Consider the following 23,892-nt stretch of genomic DNA (forward strand, 5'->3'; position numbering starts at 1 on the left):
GTTATCAGAGAGCATTTTGCTGATCGTAGTTGAAATTAATAATTGACATTTCATTCTTTCCACAGGATCAAAGACCTGGAAAAAGTATTGCAAGTGTGAAGCATGAATCAGAGGAAGAAAGCGTGTTGAAGAGGCAATTTACTCTTCGATTTTGCTGTTTGACCAAGGCATCGTGCAGAGAGAGTAATAGGGAAAGGAGGTGAAAGTTCAGCTTTGCAGCACAGATTTGGAAGTTGTACCCATGTTTCTATCCATTTGAAGTTGAAGACATGGTCATTCGGTAATTGTACGTTTTTTTTTGTTTGTTTTTTGCTTTGATCGGCATCTGTTGCACCTGAATGCTCAGTTTTCAAATACCAGATTTTACATGAAGAGCTGTTCATAATGGCTTCAGAGGGCTGTCTGGGTGTGCGCTACTGCTTGGTTGTGCTGGGAATTGGAATGCTCAGCCTGGGAATACTCATGGTCACGTGGCAGTCGTTTGTGGAGGAGCCAACAACGTCGGGCAATGAGAGCAGCGGTAATCTGCCTAGCACTTCAATTGCTCCACCGCTGACGTTTGATCAACCGGATTTCACAACGTATGCTTTTTGCATCGCTGGGTCCTTGCTGCTTGCTGTTGGAATTATCTGGTCCATTTACCAAAATCTGAACAGGTCCCCAGGAGCAGAGGATGCACATCCAACCCAATCCTCAGAAAAGTAAGCATAATTTTGTGAACACTATTTTATTCTCTTTTTCTCACCTACCCTTTCTATACATTTTTTTTAAGCAACCTGAGCACGTCTACATCTATATAATGTGAATATTGCTTCTATGCGAGTCTTAACTTTGAATGAGCCTTGATTTGTACACAAGAAAAATTTAAATGATGCTTCAGAAGACCCAGGTTTTTTGTTTTGAAGAAATGCAATTGGCTCTGTAATGTTCAAATATTGCTGGTCAAGTCTGCATTCGATTTTCAACCTGACTATAAACTGTCAGATTGGTGCTTCACAGGCAAGGTGTAAGGTCACAAAGTGGCAGGGCCGGATTTACGTGTTGCGGGGCCCTGGGCCCTAGCAGTACGCGGGGCCCTCTCGGGGCCGCAGCCATTTTTACTTCATATATGCTTATAAAAGTATTCATATATAAATGCACCAACCTAGGCTGGGCAAAAGAAAAAAAACCACAGTTTATGTGTAAAAACATGTATTTCAGAAACTACAAGAAACACCACTATGGAATGAAAACAACGGAACAGAGAAAATAATCGCAAAAGCAAAACGTGATGGTATCATCTCAAATCTCAATGTAGATTTTTTTTGTCATTTTTGCAGATATGATTGCATTATTGCACACTTTGGCGTAATTACTACAATATATTTGCGAGATGTTAAAAACCTACAGAATCTTTTAGCTTCTTCCTGGCTTTGATTCGCGCAAAGTCCTCGATTGTTTCACGTGTACTTACTCTCCTGAACAGTTCGTGTTCAGCACTCGGTATGGCCAGCGATGCCAAACGATCTTGGCCGATCGTACTACGCAGATAGTTCTTGATCCTTTTCAATTTTGAGAATGATCGTTCTCCCGTACAGTTCGTGACAAACATTGACAGGTATACCCGCAAAGCTATCTCCACGTTGGCGAATGCTGCCACCATATCGTAGTTGTGGATTGTGGAAAACATAGTAGTTTCAGACAATTTTTCCGAGTCTTCTGTCTGCATCGTCTTGAGAAATGCCTGGAAATGTACAATTTCCAAAACCAGAGAAGGTTCCAGGTCGTTCGGGTAACTCTTGACCAGGTCTGCAGCGGAGTCTTGGAGATTATCCGTCTGCATGGTCGTTATTTCTGAAAAGAATGAGAAACGTTGACTGAGTGTTCCATAGGCCTTGAGGCGATCTCCTAGTGACGTTGTTAGCTGATCAATGATGGGTATGTAGGATGTGGTTCTGAATCTCTCTCTGGGCGGTAACTGGGTGTCATCGGCGCTGTCTACTTCATCATGATGTCGCTTCCTCCTTCGAACACGTCGCTGATCGTCTTCGTACTCGCTGTGACCACATTTATCAATAGCAATATGTTCAAAGTCGTCGAACCGTTCCCGTAGGTACTGTACGAACTCTGTCAGTGATTCGAGTAGTTTCACTGCAGTGTCTCTGCGTTTCGATGTTCACCAATTGCAAGATCGTCAAGTACCATGATATTTTGCTGGAATCCATTGGCCAGTGCTTATACAGCATCTGCACGGGCCGACCACCGTGTATCTGACAAGCACTTGACGACTGGCATGTGTTTCAGTGCATCACGATGTTTGCGCCAACGATAGGTTGACTTCACAAGATAAACATACAGCCGTTGAACGATACCAAACAGAGTCACAGCAGCCATGCAGCACTCAGCAGCACACGTCCCGATGAGGTTGAGAAAATGAGCCATGCAAGGAATAAACTGGGCGAATTCGCAACGACTTTTTAGGTGCGCCTGGACGCCGCGGTATTTTCCAGACATGTTGCTGGCGTTGTCGTACGATTGACCGCGACAGTCAGAGATCGGAATTTTGTTCGTTTGGAGAAAATCAAGAACTACGTCTGCGATCTCCTTTCCGGTATGATTCAGTAAGGGCACGAATGTCAAGAAACGCTCTACTGGCCCCTCTGGCAACACGTAGTGGATGGTTAGACATAGCTAGTCAGTGTGCGACACGTCTGGAGTGGAGTCCACCGATATGGAGTAATATTTGGCCCTCCGAACTTCCGCTACAATGGCACTCAGAACTTTTCTACCCAACACATTGATTAGTTCGTTACATACTGTCGATGAGAGGTAGTTTACGTTACCGCTCCCTTTGTTGGCATTTTTATGGAGATGTGCCGCAAGGAAAGTGTCGGACTTGCTCAGAAGCTCCATCACTCCCAGGTAATTTCTGTTATGTTCCGAACCAATCACCTCGTCGTCACCTCGGATGGGCAGGCCACGTTCACATAGAAACATGAGGGCATCCACACACCGTCGTAGTGCTGTTCTGACTCATACTGACAAACTAGTCCAGCGTTAACGCGGCCTTGCAATGATTTTCTGCTGGCCAGGCTCGACATTGCCTGTTTATGCTGATCTGAATTACTGTGTCCTTCTATCGACTCCCAAGCGTGTTTCCAATCTTGGAACCCGGATGTAAACCGGCTTTTAGTGTTTGACATGGGTGACATCAGACTTCAAATAAAACAGAACAGATGGCCGGTCTCTTCAGAATAGCACAACCAACTGAGATCGATTTCTTCTCCAGATAACATGTTTTCTACTGAACAAATTTTTTGTACAATGACAAGTTTTATTTCCATCATGGACAGCGGAGTTCTTGTAGTCACTGTCGACATTACAACATTGTGCACTATCCTTCTCGATCCAGTAGTTTTGGAACTTCTCTGGTAGCTGGTCTGGCCAAGGCCAATGTCTTTTTCATAAACTTCAGCCGTTTCGCTGTCTACTTCTGAACCACATTCTGAAGCAGAATCGTTTGAGTTTTTATCACCGCTAGCATCAGCAGCACTGAAACAAGGAAGCAGGGCCAACAGCAGATAATGCTGACGTAGTCGTAGCTATGTTTTTCTTCGCGTTGCTATCCTGTTCATTGTATAACCCGACTGTGGCTGTTGTACTCTTAAGCCAACTTGTAATTTTGGGTAGCTTGTTCCGTTCGCTTGGCCGCACCAGACTGGTATTTTCTTCCTCAATCGCGTTCACGTTCCGCCATGGCTCAACCAGGTCCACACAAAGGCAGTTCCTACAATAGAAAGCAATATTTCAGCAGTTGACACCGAACACACCTTAATAATAATAATAATCGAGATATATTAATGTGGATTGATAAGCCTTGGGCTTGTCGAGTATCTCTCCACGGCTCAGATTATTATTGCGAGGTGTGTCTCTCTGGTGGAGGAAACCGGAGAACCAGGAGGAAACCACCGTGTCTCGGCCATGACACATGATTTACATATGCCACCGGTAGTATTCGAACCCACTCCGCTGAATCCACATTGAGGTGACCAGCCAGCAACCTTACCACTCTGCCACCGAGACACACCTTATAAATATAATAAAATATTATCCGGTGTGTAAACTTGAATTACACAATTATAGTATAACCACCCCAGCAATACGCCTGCGCAGTACATAGCAAACATAGATTCAGGGCGGGCATGTAATTTTGCAAAAATGAAATCGAGACGGCCATAGCTTTTGGGATTGGGAAAACCCTCACTTTTTTCGTGTGACCTATTTCTGTGGAAGACCTTAAGATTGCGCTCTTATGATCAGTGGAAAGGAAAAAAGTAAGTTCAAAGATGTAAAATAAATGACAAACATAACCAAACAGATGCCAAATTAACAGGGATATTGAGTATTTGTTTCGTGATTCACTGACCATTTACACAAACGAACTCGATTTTTTTCACAAACAAACAAAAGGGTGGAAATAGCAGAATTTCTTGTGATCTTTGCATTTTCGCGGGGCCCCTGGGAGGCGCGGGGCCCTGGGCCGTGGCCCTGTGGGCCCTGCCCTAAATCCGGCCCTGCAAAGTGGATATTAAATAGGGTGTCCCACAGCATTAGTTTGTAAGTGTTAAAGGATGTGAACATTAAAGGTCTTTTGCGATGAGTCGGCGAGCTGGCACCCCAAACAAATTACAATTTATTTTTTTTTTCAAATTATTTTATTTTTATTTTTCCCTTTCAGTCGATTATCAGGCCTGGTCAATGAGTTTGTGGACCACTTGGATCAAAATCTTTGCCTTGCTGGCCTTGCAGAAAGCTGGGAATATGGGCCATTAAGCATGTGCACATGTGAACAAGACTGACATTTTGCCACGTTATGTTTCAAATTGCAAACTTCCCTAAGTTTGTGTGAACAGAAGTCAAACGTGTTCCTACGAGGGTATGTTGAAAAATAATGCCTCCTATTCTTTTTCTCCAAAACGTGTAAAGATATTCAAATGAAACAAAGCACAGTCCATACTTCAGTTATTTTTGCCATTGGTTTTGAAGTATTGTCCTGTAATTCTGACATGTCTCTAGTCTGTTAGTATGCCTGGTGTTCGCTTAATGGTTTGGGTGATGGGCTTGGGATCCTCGGATCCTGAGTTGAAATCCTGCTCAGCCATTGAATTAATACCAGTTGGAGTTGACTAAGCCTATCATCCTTCCGAAGTCGGCAAAATGAGTACCAGCTTGCTGGGATGATTGAGCCATTCAAGTATCCTGTGTCGGAGTGGTTGACCCAGCCAGGATTGTGCCCATTTGCCCAGAAGACTGCTTCAGCAGCACCGATGCTCTGTGCAGAGTATGGTCCCAATGGAATGGATGGATGGCTATGTGAGTCAAGATGGCAGAGTGAAGCACAGCATTGACAATGCTGTGATGAGAGTTGGGATGACTGACTGGGGATGAGAGGTGGGTGCACCATTACAATCCTGAGAGTAAGACATGGTCAATGGCGTACTGCCACAAAGGATCACCACCCCTGACTGAGCACCGTCAGATTTTCATCTTTTCCCCAAATTTGAGGAACACCGTGGAGAACATTTTTTTTTTATTTTTTATTTTTTTTTGATGATATCAAGGCTGCTGTGAAGTGCTGTTAAGTCAGCAGGGCACACAGTTCTATTGTGATGGCATCACAAAACTACTTGAACGTTGGAATGTGCCAAAGTGACCACAACTTGATATCAGCATCTCAAGATGGGGGATAGGCCAGGCATCTGCCTCGGGGATGGCCAGACGGTGGCCGCTGGAGTACCGGCGGAAAGAGGACTCAGCGATGCGCTGCTCCGGCGCATGCTCCCATACCTGACCTGACCATGTGGATTGCAGTGGTGATTATGTTTGGAAATAAATGTGCTCCATGGTAGAATAAAGATTTGATGTTAGTGTCTGTCTAATTTGAATATTTTTTACGTGTTATCTGCTATAAATGGATGAGTTGTATCTTTGTGAGGCATGTTTTTTTTTTTTTTTTTTTTTGTGGAATTCTACTGAAGCGTTCTGATGTGGAATGTAATCCACTAAAATGATCATCATAATCTCCTGAGTTGATCAAGCTAATTAACTTCAAAGAACCCAGAAGAATTCCCATGTTTTAAACGCATGCCATGTTCAGGTGTTTAGAGCAGCTTAATACGTCATCCTGTGGCATGGCAGTCAAAGCACAAAATAAATAACAAAAGGATAACATTGTAACAGCATATATTTACGATCATGCTTTTCATTTAGCAATAATAATAATAATGAACGTATCCTGGCCCAAGCACATCTGTGCTTGGTGAAAAGCACGCTAATGCTCAAGCAATACGGCAGATGGGGATGCTACAAGGCCATGAAAACCAATAAAAATTTGGTCCAGTGGACGAACAGGTCCACTCGTAGAGAAAAAAGAATAGGAGCCATTACTTTTCAACATGCCCTCATAATTAAAGCTTAATCTCCCTAGTGTATATGACTGGTATTGTGTTGGCACAATTGTCACCCGTGTATTTTTATACAGGCTTGATGGAGTGATATGGTTTTAAATTTTCAGTTTGAGCCAAAAACGTGATTTATATTGCATGAGCATCACAAAACACCCACCCACTGTGAGGGAGAAACATGCTTTACATGTCCCAAATTAATCTTTAAGGTAGACTTGATATGCTTAGAATGATCCTTCATTCCAAACTTCGACCAATTATTGGATCCCCATCTTTATTTATTTATTTCCTTCAAAATGGTCAATAAAATGAAGTTAGTCGGTTGATTTCTAATCCCTCCCTCCACCACCCAACCTTCAACTCCACACAATGCTCATTGCAACCTGAGGCTGAGGTGTTTAGGTTTAGTGTCTTGGTCATTCCTAACCTCCTTTCAAATACCTTTTATTTTGTTTTTCTCTTTTAAATCTTGCATTTAAAGGTTTTATTTCCTGACCAGGTGCCAGTTGTTTAAGATATCTCTTTGCCCCTCTTATTTATTTATTTCTTTATTTATTATCCTTGACAGTACATTTCCTTTCACCTTCAAATATGGCACCATTTTCATGTTGTTGTTTACCAATTTGGAGAACCCGATTTGTCATTTCAAAGATATTGCTTTTATAAGTGTTTCTTGATTTTTATTAAGTTCTATAATGCAGGATATGAATCGTTGTGTCTTTTCTCTGGATGGAGTTGGGCGTTGTAGAATTGGGGGGGGGGGGGTAAGTGTGACTTCACTTCTTTGGTTAAATACACTATTGACAAATCTGTCCATGTCATGTTTGGAGTCTTGCTGATTGGAAGAAATGTCGGATTTGCAAAAAATGTTTTTGTTTGCTTTCCCTTTAACTGTGACCTAAGTGCACAACAATTTTCTCAAATATGTTTGTAACTATTGGCAATGCCATGTGTACCCTGCTTACAGATATGTCCTTTTTAACCAAACTCTCTTATGGTTTGAGTGGCTGCTCTGAGTCTGGGAGGTCGGCGGTTCGAACGCCATCTCGGTCATATCAAAGCCTTTAAAAACGGCAACCTGCCGCTTCCTTGCTCTTGACGTACAGCATTTAAAAAGATAGAGCATGGACAAAGCATTACGCAGGGCTTGATTGACTGAATGGCCTCCTGTGTTGAAGCTCCTTGTAACGAACTCTCATTTGTCAAATTCAGACACCAGGTGCTTTTTTCTGGTTGTCTTTTATACCACAAACCTATCTGAGCCACTCAGCATGACAAATATCAAAATGAGTTTGCAAACAACTCAAACGGATAATTCCATGGATAAATTGTATTTGAAAACTCTGGCTCCATTTTGGATTTTACTCGCAGATGAAACAAGGGAACCGGGTGTGCTCTATTCACATCATGGGCAGATTGTTGACCTGTTTTCTTTCCACCTCGTGTGTGTGTGTGTGTGTGTGTGTGTGTGTGTGTGTGTGTGTGTGTGTGTGTGTGTGTGTGTGTGTGTGTGTGTGTGTGTGTGTGTGTGTGTGTGTGTGTGTGTGTGTGTGTGTGTATTCTTCTTTCGGCTGCTCCTGTTAGGGGTCACCACAGCGGATCATCCGTATGATCCGCATCGTGATTTGGCACAGCTTTTACGCCGGATGCCCTTCCTAACGCAACCCTGGTCGCCTCTTACGACACAGGGATATAGTACACCTATTTTAACCGGGACATACACCGGGCCCAGTACACTGGTACTCACTTTGCCGACCTCAGAAGGATGACTGGCTGAGTCAACCTCCTGGTGTGTATTAATTCAAGTGGCCAACGGGGCTTGAACTCAGGACCTTTTGGATCCCAAGCCGCTACCCTAACCACTACGCCAACACCAGGATATATATATATATGACCGTTTTTACAGCCATTTTTCCCTGCTATGCAGGGGTTTGGCTTTTTCTTGAGGCAATGTTTTATGTCCGGATGCCCTTCCTGACGCCAACCCTGGTCGCCTGTTACGACACACAGGGATATGGTACACCTATTCTAACCGGGGCATACACCGGGACCAGTACACTGGCACTCATTTCGCCGACCTCGGAAGGATGACAGGCTGAGTCAACCCCCTGGTGTTAATTCAGCAGCCAACGGGACTTGAACTCAGGACACTGGGATCCCAAGCCGCCACCCTAACCACTAAGCCAACACCAGGCTTATTGCCCTTTAACTGTGATCTAAGTGCACAACAATTTTCTCAAATATGTTTGTAAAGGCCCGGTCACACCTTGACGTTTTAGCCAGCGATGGCAACGTATTAAAATGTATCTAAAACTCTGGCTTACGTTGAACTTTTGATGTTTTTTTTTTAAAGATTCGGACGTATTCATAGCGACTTGGTCTTATGTATAACGCATTGGTAACGGACACAGAACGTTTCGTTGTGTTATAGATAACTTATACCAACGAATGCTGAACCTGTTGTCGGCCTACACAACCGATGCCCAACGATAGTCTAACTTAGGCATAGTGCGTTGCACGCATCGCCGACGATGTCGTGACGTAGCCTATTAAAAGGCTGACGCACAACGATTCGAATCATAACTGCCGTAGAAATGGAAGTGTCAACATCGCGGTCACACCTTGGCGATCTTGCCAGCATATGCCGACCTAAGAAAAATGTGTCTAAAACGTTGGGGCACGTCAAATACGGTATGAGTAAGTTTGGTATACGTGAGTACAACGCTAAAGTACGCTATCATACGTCGTAGTAAGTAGAGTACGTCAAGAAATTTTAAACATGTTCAAAATTTTACGACGTACTCGGCGTATGACACACGTTCCGCATGCGATGGGGATAGGTTGTACACACGATATGTGGACGCTTACACACGTCCACAAAGGCTACTTATAAGCTACTCATAAGTCGAAACACGTCGCGGTAATGTCTTTTTTACGCGAAACTTATTTCTAACTTATGTTTGACGTGCTTTGAACCAATTTTGTACGTAGTCCCAACACACATCGACGTATGTAGATGTATTCCAATGACGTCTTCCGGTCGACAAAAAAAATAAATGAACGTGTTTCTAGCTTACAACTGCCATATAAAGACGTGTTCCCAGCGGTTTTGGGAATTGGTATATAAAAATGGTGTTCATAAAAGGGGAACCCAACAGTGTTTTTGAGTCGATGTCCATGTCAGCAGTAACAGTATCAGTATTAGTATCAGTATCAGTATTAGTATTAGTAGTAGTTTGTTCATGTTGGCAGTAGTAGGTGAGTGTGAGGGGGAGGGTGTGGGTTATGATGGATCGTCCTTGCGTTTAACGATTTAACGATTTAAATGATAAACTCAACGATTTAAATGGCTGCATCTCCACTATTGAAAGTAGACGCTTGCGCTCAACAATTGGATTTTTTTTTACACTCAACGACTTTTAAACGGTACCACTCAGCTATTTTCATTGTTTACAATGAACGATTTAAATTGCTGTCACTCACCTTTGTTTTTTGATGCTGGCGCTCGGAAATTTTAATCCTTTCTATTGAACGTGTTAAATCGCTCAAACCCCACTATTGAAAGTAGACGCTTGCGCTCAACAATTGGATTTTTTTTACACTCAACGACTTTTAAACGGTACCACTCAACTATTTTCATTGTTTACAATGAACGATTTAAATTGCTGTCACTCGCCTTTGTTTTTTGACGCTGGGGTTTGGAAATTTGAAGCGTTTCTTCTGAACGTGTTAAAACGCTCAAACTCGACTATTTTAAATAGACGCGGCCGATGGACAATTGGAATCATAGCCATGCTAGACATTGAAGTGTGAACATCCTCGTCATGCCAAAGAAAAGTTTGAAGAATGCTGCAAATAAGTGTCCTGGCTGTGGCCGTGGACGCTGACGCAAGGACGATCCATTATACCGACGTCTTTCAGCCTATGAGTAACTTAAAAGTAACGTCTGTCTGTGTGGCAACGATCGCGTAACGTGCCAACAACACGTTAATCATAGGTTAGAAATAAGTTTCGGGTACGCTAAACATTACCTCGGCGTGTCTCAACTTATGATTAACTTACAAGTAGCATGTGTTGACGTCTGTCAACGATTGCAGACCGTGCATACAACTTGTGGCCAGCGTAGCGGAATGTGTGAGTCATGCGCCGGCATACGTCGTGAAATTTCAAGCATGAAAAAATTTGAGGACAACCAAAAAGTACAACGTTTAAAGCCAACGTACAACGACGTATGGCTGTGTTTTTCAGCGTGCTCTCAATGTTATCAAAACTTACCCATAACGTATTCAACGTGTACCAGCGTTTTAGAAAAAAAAATTCAAAAATCGGCATACGTTGGCTAAAACGTCAAGGTGTGACCGGGCCTTAACTATTGGCAATGCCATGTGTGCCCTGCTTACAGATGTGTCCTTTTTAACCTGAATATATATATATATATATATAAAAAACAGTATAGCGGAAATGGGCCCTTAGTGCGTTATTAAATATAGGATTAGCCCAGATACCCCCTTAAATGCATGTTTAGCCAGGTTGTTTGGTAATGGGATGTTAGATAAGAGCGGGTTATAGATGAATGATTACGATATCGCGAATGTTTTGCTTGTGTCGTATTCCCCGATGTTTCCCCAATAAATCTGACTGGTTCATACGAGATTTGCCGCCTTGAATTTATTCGTGCTGCGCTGAGGAACAATCGCTCGATTTGTATTTAAAACCAAACGGGCTATGGACTGGCAGACTTCGCTCGGTCTCTGATCAAACCCAGTCTGTAGCCGGGGTCTATATCCCCAACTGGCAAGGCACAGGGGGTACTTTGGTATCGTGACCTGAGACCTGTGCCGAACTAGCCGGCGTTATAACCCCTGAGACGGCGGTGCTGATAAGTGCCGCCGAATCTCAACTGTGTGTGTGTGTGTGTGTGTGTGTGTGTGTGTGTGTGTGTGTGTGTGTGTGTGTGTGTGTGTGTGTGTGTGTGTGTGTGTGTTTTTCCCCCCCATGAGCAAGTTCAGATGTTGAGCTCTGGGAACAAAGGTCCGTGTCCGTGTCCCTATTCCAATTGGTGCAGAAGGCTAAGTCAGGCATGTCATTGTGATGCTTACTCATTTCTGGCACACGCTTTGTCATAAAATGTAAGTTCGTAGCTTCTTGCAGATGTTTGTGCACCATCACAGCCACCAAACACCATTAGTGTGTCAAAATATGACTTGGTTCTATAATTTCAGGCTGACTCTCTAAAACCTTTTGGTTTTCTTTTTCTTTTCTCAATTGCTCATTTCTGATGCACAAACCACAATAAGCATGCAGGTGAACCACTTGTGGCAGTCACGAGTAACAGTCTTGTATTCTTTTGGCAGCCCTCTGATGCAGCTGCCTGAGCAAAATCTTAATAAACTGCCTTAGGCAAAAGCACATGATGCCATTTCGGATGCAAACACAATGCTAAGGCAATTATGTCATGGCACTGCTTATCCTGTGTCAAGTAAACCATGCTGATGTTTACAGACTTTCCAACTTGACACTTTGTAGCAATGCTGTTCACCAGCAGAATGATTCTTAAGTACAACATGCCTTTTGATTAAATCCGTCAGCTAACTACAGGTAAAACTGCCTCGTTCTCTGATAAAAACCAGTCTTGATGTTCATACGCTGTGTCCAGTCACTCAACAACGATGAAAGATGTTATGCCCAAGCATTGTCTGATTAGCAGTATAGTATTGTAGACTGTTTGTGGACTTGTATTCAGTGCATCGTCAACCCCACATTTTCCTGCATGGCATGCACAGATGCCTCATTTTAACTTGCTCTGCCTCATCCTTTTCTTTTCCTGGGTTACCTTTCTTGTCCTGGGTCCTGGCTTTGTGAAAGCAGCCTCGATTAATTTGTCTGGCTCCTGCGTAGCATCTCATCTCTGTTGCTTGAAGCCCAGTGCAGACTCAAACTGTCGTCTCAGCACATTAAAACAGCTGGTGTATACGGTCTTATGAGCAGGTCGAGCCAGATTTTTGCCAAAATTAGGAGAGTTCGATATTGCTTGATTTGTATGGTGACCCACACCAGGAAGTATCGAAGCGTCACCTAACAATATGTCGCCATGTTAAATTTGAGTCCTATGTAGCTGAGGAATCGGTTTGCTAAAGATAAAGTACTTGTGTTTCGTTCACATTTGTCATACTCTTGTTTCACTTTGTAACCTGGTGTTGTTCAGGATAGTGTTATTATATGAAATTATGTTCTCAAAATTGGCAATTGAAGAGGTGAAGGCCCAGTCACACCTTGACGTTTTAGCCAGCAATGGCAACGTATTAAAATGTATGTAAAACGCTGGCCTACGTTGAACTTTTGATGTTTTTTTTTTTTTTTAAAGATTCGGACGTATTCATAACGACTTGGTCTTATGCATAACGTATTAGGAACAGACACAGAACGTTTCGTTGTGTTATAGATAACTTATACCAACGAATGCTGAACCTGTTGTCGGCCTTCACAACCTATGCCCAATGATAGTCTAACTTAGGCATAGCGCGCTGCACGCATTGCCGACGATGACGTGGCGTAGGTTATGAAAAGGCTGCCGCACAACGATTCAAATCATAACCGCCGCAGAAATGGAAGTGTCAACATCGCAGTCACACCTTGGCGAGCTTGCCAGCGTATGCCGACCTCTGAAAAATGCGTCTAAAACGCTGGCGCACGTCGAATACGGTATGGGTAAGTTTGGTATGTGTGAATAGAACGCTAAAGTACGCTATCATACGTCGTATTAAATGGAGTAAATCTTGTAATTTTAAACATGTTGAAAATTTTACGACATACTTGCCGTATGGCACATGCTCCGCATGCGATGGGAATAAGTTGTATGCATGATATGCGATCGTTGACACACATCGACACACGTTACTTGAAAGGTATTCATAAGTCGAAACGCGTCAAGGTAATGGTTAGCGTCAGTGTTCCAGACTCCCGTTTTTTTTTCCTTCGGTATGACAGTGTTCAGTGTACAGTGCGGTTATGATTTAAATCGTTGAGCGGCAGCCTATTAATTATATTATATTATAACCGCACTAGAAATCGAATTGTCGAAATCACCATCATACCGGAGGAAGGAAGAAAAAAAAAAAAATAAAACAAGGGAGTCTGGAACACTGATGCTAACCATTACCTTGATGTGTTTCGACTTATGAGTAACTTACAAGTAACGTGTGTCTGTGTCACCGATCGCGTAACGTGAGTACAACACGTTACTCATAGGTTAGAAATAAGTTTTGGGTACGCGAAACATTACCTCGACGTGTTTCGACTTATGAGTAACTTACAAGTAACGTGTGTTAACGATCGCGTGACGTGCCTACAACTTATTGCCAGCGTTATGCGGAACGTGTGAGTCATACGCTGGCATAAGTTTTAAAATTTCAAGCATGGAAAATTTGAGGACAACCGAAAAGCACAACGTTTGAAGCCAGTGTACAACGATGTATGGCAGTGTTTTTCAGCGTGCTCTCAATGTTATCAAAACTTACCCATAACGTATTCGACGTGTACCAGCATTTTAGAATTTTTTTTCCAAAAATCGGCATAAGCTGGCTAAATAGTCAAGGTGTGACTGGGCCTTGATCTATGTTAGTGGGGCAGATAACAGCAATTTTTGAGAGTAATCGTGCAAATGATGCAAGCATCAAATTTGGCACATTTGTTCTCCAGGGGATTCTAATCAAATCTGCCTGATTGGCCATTTGAAAATCCAAATTTCGAAAAATTTCAAAAAAAAAAAAAAAAAACTTCAAAAAAGTCAAGATCACGAATCAATGTTGGATGCTGGCTGAGATTGGTGAATGTTTCAGAAACATCAAAGAGGTTCCAAGTCTGCCATGCAGTTTTCTTCCCTTTACCGCGGAAGGCAGACACGACGTCACATCCAGTGAACGCATGGAAGTAAGGGATCCCTCGAGCTTTCTCAGGCCCTATTGCAGAAACTACCTCATGGACTGGAATCCATCGTGCCTTGGCTCCTTGGCAAAGGCAATCCACATGTTCTCAAGACATAGTTCCTGTAAGGATGGCAGTAAAGATAATGCTATGACTAGTACGTCCGTGTCATTAGCCTTAATGATAATGGACTTGCTACCATCCGTCGTTGCATCCCTGGTGTGTACAAATATTCGAGTCAGCTTCTTCATGACAACTGGAGACACAGCATCCAGTGACTTCCTTGTGTTGCTAATGGCATCTTCCCTTTTATGACAATGACTGTGCTTGTCGTCTGCACTTCACACATCTTTTCCACAAGGAAGTGAAACAGCTCAATCGTGTTGCTGTCATTTCAAAGAAAGATTCTCCAGATACTTGGGGTCTTACTGGTTCCTGTCACTCTTCTTCTGATTCCTTGCCCCCTTTTCGACCTTGCCTCGGACTTCAGACTTGACTTCTTGAACACATCAAACGCTCTCGTACCTCGTCCACCCTCTCGTACCTGGCACCATAGAGTTCCACCTTTGATATGATGTCTTCTTTTGTATAGTCATCAAATATCTTTGAAGTGCGTGGAGGTAGGGCATTGATAAGTGCTGAGCCATCAATGATGACTGCATCTCCCCTTGGTTCTCTGTCTGGAATGTTCATTCACTTTCACTTCAAGAATTTCAGCCAGCTGTGACTTTTATTTTTTTATTTTTATTTTATTTTTTTCAAAATTTGAATTTTAAAATGGCCAATTGGGCAGATTTGATCAGAAAGCCCTGCAGAACAGAAATGCCAAATTTGATGCTTGTATCATAATTTGCACGATTTTTCTACTATCTACTACACTATGTGTGTCATTTTGAAGGTCTTTGCAAATCCCATCTTCACGTGATAAATCAAAATCTTAAAAAAAACTGGAAAGCATCTCAAAATGCAAAGCCTGTCCACGTCCACTTTCTATTTAGACAAAAACTCAAATATACAGTAAACCTTCAAATATTGTGGGTTTCGACCAATCGTGGCAACCTATTGTGTTCCAATTTGGTTATCACACTATTTTATTTTGGACAATCGCAGTTTTTGAGCTGAGATGAGTCCACTGTTTATGTCCGCATGTACGAATACCTCCCATTACGAGCCTTTTCTTGTTTCTTGTGCAACGTTGATTGTCATAATCAGACCAGCATATGGGAACGAAGCTAAGTTTTTAATTATAAATCGTCATCGAATAAGAAATGACATACTGAGCTCCTTTAACACTTGATCTACAAGATCAAGGAGCTGCAGCAGTTAATAAATGTACCCAAATGTAAAACTATGGATAGAATTAATTGTGCCTAAAAGCTGAGAGAGGTTATGACATTGTGTGAAAAAAAAATCGGGTTGTTAGTTACATGGGCAAGAGGTGAAGGTGCGGCATATGTGGGCCACCCTTACAGAACCAATGCATCGACTGTGGTAAATGCGAGTCAAATATCCATGCCAGCAAAGCGCAAAAGTGTCATTCCAATCCCGTGATCCTCATGTTGAAAGGAAGGAAAAAGTGCTTAATATTTGGTTCGAGGACTAAACAGTTTAAAAAAAAAAAAAGCCTTTGAGTGGCCTGGTGTATTGGAGAAACTTGTGGATTTGCCCTTTTTGAGTGGACCGGCGATGCGGGAGAAATTGGATTTACCAATGATTCCACGAGGAAGCCGGAACAGAGCTTATCCAACAGCCATCAAAAGTTCTACATCCACGTCTTTTTAACCTCCACCCTTTCTCTATAGCAGCATCATCTCTGATCCAAGTTTTGTGTTTTAAATTATGGCAGAGTAAAGTACGAACAGGACATATGTTTACCCTCACCCAAATATATATTTTTAATTATTTTTTTTTAAATAAATGTTTTGACAAACAAAAAGTAAAATGTATTAATTGGTATTCTCCATTTTCTCGTGTTTGTTGAAAATTTATGACAAAACCTCAAATGATAAACTAACACTGAAGCAATAACAAAACCCGGCAATCTCATACTGCGCAGTGGTGGATGGCCTAATATTGGATCTTTGTATTTGCTGTGATTTTGCGCTTCGACATTTTGTCCCAATTATTCATTAGTCTTTTTCCATGTTCTTGGAGTAAAGTTTTGTTGAAAATTTGATAACAAAAACTTGAATGGTAAAAAGGTTGTCTGGATAGACACCCAAATGCACAAACAGAAGCGATTGCAAAACCCTGTCTCCCGCTGCACGGAGAAAGGGTTAAAAAATCCAAACCTTCAATTTTAGTTAACTTGCGACGTCGTCTATTGTCAGAACCAAAATACTTTGGATCGATTCTGATTGGGGTATAATTTCAACATAATGGAGGGGGGGGTGGGAGGAGGGTGGATGCAGGGTTTGAAACATAACCATAGATAACATCAGTGTTAACATTCGTTTAAAAACAAATGCACATGTATTCCTATTAGAGGCCATTATATTCTAGAGATTAACTTTTTAATCTCATGAGGATCTGTCACCACTTCATACCAAGTGAAGCGAATAGCGGGGTTAAGCAATTGGTTCATGTCTGTCCATGTGTCTTATCAGTTTATGATTGACGAACAAGTTATTTCAATTTGATGTGATATTTTGAACATGAATAGGAAGACTAAACAAATTGTTTCCTCCTTCTGGTCTATTAGGCATCCATGTATCCGTCTGTCCACAAACATTAGCAACTATTCTCTGAAACTACACACACGATATTGATAACTTGACCACAACCTTCATCACCCGGTATGTACCAAAGTTTGTTCATGGCATGAAGAAAACAAAATCGGGCCCAAAGGGTGTGTATGGGGTTGGGGGTTGCCTCCCAGAATAGGTATTTGCTTTCTTCTCAAACTATACACACACAATTTCAATGAAACTTGGCCACAACCCTCATCATGTGTGATGTACCAAAGCTTGTTCACACCATTAAAAAAAATTGGGGTCTATGGGGGTGGGGGGATTGCCCCCCAAAATAGGTATTTGCTTTCATCTTGATACGTTCGGGCATCCGCCATGCTCACCAAGCTCTTCCTCTGGTATCCAAGGACATCTCCAATCTTGGCTCACAGACTTCCTTTCCTGTCACAGTCAGTGTGTGGCCCTTAATGAAATTCTCATCACCTCTTCCTTCCTGTCCAGGCTGGAGTTCCTCAAGGCAGCGTTCTGGGCCCTGTTCTTTTTCTTGTTTTCATCAATGATCTCTCTGACTCTGGAAAATCCTCTTTATCTCTTTGCTGATGACTCCACCCTCTGCCGTACCATCTGTCATCCCTCAGATCAGCAGGCAGCAGCTTCTTCACTCTTTGATCTGAATAAAATCACAAGCTGGTCCAATATGTGGAACATGTCTTACAATCCTGACAAATCTTACACTCACAAGCCTGGTGTTGGCTCAGTGGTTAGGGTGGTGGCTTGGGATCCTAGGGTCCTGAGCTCAAGTCCCGTAGGCCGCTGAATTAATACACCAGGGGGTTGACTCAGCCTGTCATCCTTCCGTGCTCGGCAAAATGAGCACCAGTTCCAGTGTGTGTACTGGTAGAGGGGCACTGCATCAGAGACACAATCGCGCTTCAAGAAATTATAGCTATCCCGGCAGCTGAGCTGCCATACGACGACCACCACCACCACACTCTCACTATGTCTCTCCAAAAGGACTGTCTGGAACCCCCCCCCCCCCACCAAGTCTACTTTCTCAATCTTCTTGAAGTCCTTTCATTCAAACTTTTGGGCCTCAGTATCTGCCATGATCTTTCCTGGTAAAACCACATCTCCAAGCTTACCTCCAATGCCTGTTGCCGATTTGGAATCCTCCGCCTTGTAATGTCCTTCTTTGGCACACCTGAGCTCCTGACCACGTTCAAAGCTTTCATCCGTAGCCTGACTGAGTACTGCTCTCCCATCTGGGCTGGTGCTGGTACATTTTGCTGGTACAACCCTAACAGCACCCCACAATAGGTATTTCCTATAACATTGGTTCATTGTTGCATTTTGCTGATTCCATTCCATGTTGACTTCTTCCTCAGTATCATTATCCGACCAGGTGAGGGCCCAGCGGTATTGCCCTTATTTTTACAAAACAGCAAGGTGGGTGAGGGTAAGAATAAGAATATTATGTACTCCTCAGTAATTGTAAAACGTAAGACTTGGTTTGTGATGATTATGATGCTATTGGAGTGGGGCGTGGTGGAGGGGTGAAGGTTAGAAAGATGCAGATGAGCTGGTTGAGGCTGCATTGCCACATAGGAGAAGGCCAAGCTGGTCGTTGCCCACTTTCAACCCTGGAACAGATCTTTCCTGCTTGGACAGGAAGGTATGAGATGGCATCCTATTCTGAAATAATCCTGTCTCGGTGGTGTTGCTTTGGCATAAATCCCTTCATCTTGATTACTTCCATGAGCTGCGTTGGGTAGATTTTTGCAGCATCATAGTCTGCCGATACCACTTCCCCAACTAATTTTACATGACAGAGACTGAATCTTCTTTTGAATTTCTCAAACCAGCCCATGCTGGCTTGGAACGTGAATAGCTGTCATTGAACTGGAGCCTTCGCCCCGGGTGCCTCGTGGAAACGTTGGTAAATTCACAATGATATCACCGGTCCACTTGAAGGAAATTTTTCCTCAATCCAAACAAGTGCTTTTTCCATTCTTTCAATATAAGGATCATGGAATTGGAATGAGATGCTTGTGCTTTGCGGATCGCTGGCAGCAACACTTGCACGGATGTTTAACTTTTATTTTTATTTTTATGGATATATCGCACAGTTAATGCATTAATCTCGTGATTGCAGTCCACAGATGGCGCACTTTCACCTCTTGCCAACCTATCAAACAACTTGATATATATATATATATATATATATATATATATATATATATATATATATATATATATATATATATATATTTTTTTTTTTTTTTGCATGTCATAACTTTTCTCTGCCTTTTGGCAGAACTAATTTTTGTCTATTGTTAAATTTGGGTGCCAGTAAAAGCAGTGCACGAGAAACAATGGGAGGTAATCGGACACGCACATGCAAATGATGACTCGACTCAGCTTAAAAACTGCGATTGGCCAAAATGAAATCCCACGATAACTAAATGGGTAAACAAATACAAAAGATGGTCCGTGCTTGGTCAAACCCGTGATATTTGAGGGTTTACAGTATTACATCCACTGTTATAGAATTTGTCATCTTACAACTTGTATGTGATGTTTGATTGAAGGACATGTTTTTGACAAAAAAAAATTGGTGCAGTGTGGGGAACAATGAAAAGAAATGACTATTTCTTCATTGTCATTTCTGCTTTCACAAGAACAGTCATCCTGGGGGTACAAAGACTGTCATTTTGGGCATCAAATATACTGATCTCCCCCCCACTTCCCTTTTGTTTGATTTCATCCTATACAGTGAGGAGACTGAACGGTATGACGCACCGCGATACGAAGAGGTTGTGCAGGAAGGCCGAGTCGGCTCGATGCGCAATCATTCCATCACTGAAGACGTTTGCTTACCATCGTATGATGCCATCGCTGTAGACATTAGGACTGAACCGAACACTGAGCAAGCACGTTGGAATCCACGGCGCGTTTTGTCCGACTCCAACGCGCTCCACCGAGTCATGAAGCTTCATATGACCACTGCAGATCAGAAAGCCATCTCGGAACCCAATTTTGTTGAGCCTTTGACACCGCCACCACTTTATGATGATGTACTTGACCTACCCTTGGGCTTAAAATGATGGCAAGGTGCCACCTCTGAACTTGCCTCTCGCTGGTCCTCAAAACCAAACTGCTTCTCATTTACAATATAGATTTTGATACAAATGGGTAGAGGATCTTGGAATAGCTCCTATAGTTCCACAACAGTGTTGCTCTTGAACCAAAAATGACAGCCTTTGTACCAGTCAATCGTCAGCGCTATACGCACTCGGCCATCTTGCCGATGGCCCATGTCACATTGAACCTTGTGATTTTAAAGGTGGACACGGTTCATTACTATTTCATTGTTAATTTTTATTCTAGAATCACTTTTTGTTTATTGTTGAAAGAGGTGTTACTTGTATTGTCGTGTTGCTTGGGTTTGAACTGTAGCATCTTTTATAAAAGTGAAGTAAAAGTTGTACAAATGATGGTTATTTCTAATGAGCCAATGTTAAAAAATGTTTGTTTTATTGCTTGTTAATAAACTTTTGGTTTTGAACTCTGTGTACCAAATGCATGCTTGCTGTAATTTCGATTATATCAGACCAGAGGCCTTAGTTATTTTATAACTTGGTTTACAGATCTGCCGACGGTATACTTGCTGAAATGAAATATAAATATAAAACACATTTTTAGCCTTTTATATTTATAAATTTTCCACAAGTTTCAAAACCCGAAATGTAAACGTCGGCATTTATTTACAAAATATAATTTCATGCGCGCACCAAAATGCGGAGTCCCCTTTAACCAAACTGCGCAGTGGTCTTCGGTCATGGCGTCTGAGCAGTGGCCAGCGTGGTTCAGATTGACTGTGGTTTCTGGGGCGAAAGTGATTGTTAAGAAGTATGTCAGCGGTATAAATTAGAGTGACTATTGGTGATTTAATCATGTAACATCTTGACGATGAATATTCTGGCCGAACAATTGCATCAATTCGGTGCAGCAGCAGGGATGATTCGCAGGCTACTCTCGATCGTGCCGATTTTGTTTCCGTCGAAAGTTGTACACCGCTGTTTGTATTGAAAGATTTCGGTGCAAAGTACGTCAAAGTTTCCCTGCGAGATGCTGATATTCAGCCTTCAACGGACCAGAAATAAGCCTTTGATGTGCTCATGGGGATGGGGGACGGTACGGTCAGATGCCCACTGAAAAGTAAGAGCTGGTTATGGCTCTGATTGACCGTTTTGAGCGTGTTGACTCCTAGTCGACACCTTTCATATCCAGCATCATTTTTAGCTCGCCTATTCGAAGAACAGAGAGCTATAGTGATACCCCCGGCATGAGCGTCAGCGTGAAAATGTTAAAGTTTTTGGTGCAAGTTATTTCCTTTCTAATGTTTTCATCTACCACACTTTTTTACTGATTACAATATACAAATACATATATTGCTTTAAAATTATTTGGATCAGACTTCACTGCAATGCTTAATAAAAAATATTAGACTAGTCTTTTAAAAACGATAAATGTATAAACATTGGGTGGCTTTGACACCAACTTTCTGGTAATCATATCCAGCACTATGCACTGGTGTGCACGCACACATCTACGACTTGGACAGTAATTTTCTCAGCACTGTTTCCATTTGTTTGATGATCCAACAGATTTCTATAAGAAAAACATGCCAGACTATATTGTAAAAACAAGTTTTAATCCTTCTTTATTTTTCACATCAGATGATACAGTGAACATGGGCATCCTGCATTTGAATGGTCTTCCATCTTCAATGTTTTCTTAGATCCTCCTGGTCTGGGATTTATATTTATTTTCCCCCCACCTACCCTTGTCTTTTCCATGGAACATCCGAAAACAAATCATAAAAATTGAAATTATATTTATATTTCGACCTACTGACCCTACATTTTAGCTGAAGAACTGTGTAAACCAAGTTATAAAATAACTAAGGCCAGAGTGGAATATTTTGCTTTTGGAAGTATAGTCTTGGTTTGGCATTAATCTGGAATTTGGAGCAAGTTTTCATTGCCATCGTCTTATTTCAGTGTAATTTTAAAATTGTCTAACTATTGCATGGGGCAGGATGGCCTAGACCTGGAGATGCACACTCTTAAACACTCCAGCTTGGGTTTGAATCTTGACCCAGCTATAAACTCACATCCTGTTGTTTCACAGGCAAGGTATTACTACTTTTGATTATTTTAAATGGCACGATTTGATTCAATTTGGATTGTTTTCATTCGTAGGTGTCCACAATTTACCAATTTCAACCCAGAGTAAAAAAATAATGCAATAGGATACATGTGACAATCTTATGACAAAGACCCACAGAGAGAGCGACAAGCTTTATTGCAGTGCAGTGCAATATTCCATCCTATTTCATTGGCTCAAGGGCAGTATCCTGTTTCGTTAGTTTCTTCCCCTTTGAATTTGGAAGGGTAATTTGTGGCATGAGATATCGTTTATGTTTCATACGCAGCCTCTGCTTGGTGGTTGCATCATTTTTTCTGGAAGCGTGATTGTGCTGCTTATGTTATGAGAAAGCTGGTGCTCAATTTGCTGATGTTGGAAGGATGACTGGCTGAGTCAACCCACCTGATGTTATTTCAACAAAACGACGGGCTCGAACTCGAGAGTCAAAGATCTTAAGCCAGAACCTTAACCGTTCAGCCAATACCAGGCTTGTATCATTGATAAGAATGGCAGATGTAGAGTCACGATTTGGCCTTCTGTTTACTGTAATTCAGCACATTTGTAAGCCTGGTGTTGGTTTGGTGGTTCAGGGGGCTGGTTTAGGATCTTAGGGTCTTGAGTTTGAGCCCTGTTATCTGCTGAAATAACACCAGGTGGGGTTGACTCAGCCTGTCATCCTTCTGAGGTTGGCAAAATGAGTACCAGTGGACTGGCAGAGGGGCACAGCAGCAGCATACCCACGCTTCCAAGAAATGGTAGATAGCTGCCATATGCAAGGACTGAACAGAAACACATTCTTGTAATGCCGAAGAGGAAAGTATCTTCTCACAAATTCGCAAGAACAAGATTGATTGCTGAGGGTGCTTGTGAAACGAGGTCACCTGCTCCTCACATGCAAAACTAAACTCCTGCAAAATCCTGGGTCATAAGTTAGCTTGGACGATCAATCTCGTCAGGCCAAGAAAGCCTGTCGTGAATACCAAGACCAAGCACACTCACATGAAGTGACTCGTCCGTCAAGGCCTGGCCCTCTCAGTTTGATCTCTGTTCGTTTGGTGCTTCACCATCGTTGAGATGATTCTATACTTTTACTCTGATGGTAAGTAAACATTTGATATGAGTTCTGAACAGCTGGAAGACAACCTCATCAAGAAACTATTACCTTGGTATTCTGATTCATTTTGTCACTGACATCTCAAATAACGTTTTTTCCACGTTTGATATAAATAAAATAAAAGCCCCTTTAGATTCCTACCAGCCCGTTTTTCATCACCTCCAGCTTGCCATGTATGCAATGACAACTGATGTTTGGCATATTGGCAGCTGTGGGTTTAATCCACAAAGTTTTTTTTGTTTTTGTTTGTTTGTGTGTGTGTCTGGTTATCTCCGTATGTGGGTTTCAGAATGTGGAATGGAGCATCCTCTCTCACAGCATCCACCTGTGAGCAGGTCTCACAGCATCCACCTCTTCGAGTTTGTGTATCGATCGCATATCAATATGTGTGCTTGTGCTCAGCCCCTAAAATCTTAATGTAATCCCAAATCGAACATTTCCTTCCTACTGAAGTGAGGTGATGGGGAGGTTCTTTCCTCCACTCACACAGCATCACACCCCATGTACTCAA

The 23,892-nt window shown here is 42.2% G+C and overlaps 1 protein-coding gene across 3 annotated transcripts in view; it reads left to right on the top strand.

Annotated features, from left to right (window-relative positions):
* LOC147018266 (transmembrane protein 51-like) overlaps positions 1 to 20,621 on the top strand; it is a 47,630-nt gene extending 27,009 nt beyond the window's left edge. For 2 of the 3 annotated variants that reach the window (XM_085897814.1, XM_085897813.1), the window contains 3 exons: positions 66 to 199; positions 347 to 701; positions 19,830 to 20,621. In XM_085897814.1, coding sequence (XP_085753940.1) covers positions 385 to 701; positions 19,830 to 20,160 — 648 coding nt within the window. In that variant the 5' untranslated portion in view covers positions 66 to 199; positions 347 to 384 and the 3' untranslated portion in view covers positions 20,161 to 20,621. Of the gene's footprint in view, positions 1 to 65; positions 702 to 19,829 lie in introns of all 3 variants that reach the window. The other variant, XM_085897812.1, reaches the window with a different exon arrangement.
* The last annotated feature ends 3,271 nt before the right edge of the window (positions 20,622 to 23,892 follow it).

This window comes from Eptatretus burgeri, chromosome 10 (genome assembly GCF_056783735.1).
Source record: "Eptatretus burgeri isolate ZD-2024b chromosome 10, Ebu_testis_v1, whole genome shotgun sequence".
Lineage (NCBI taxonomy): Eukaryota > Metazoa > Chordata > Myxini > Myxiniformes > Myxinidae > Eptatretus > Eptatretus burgeri.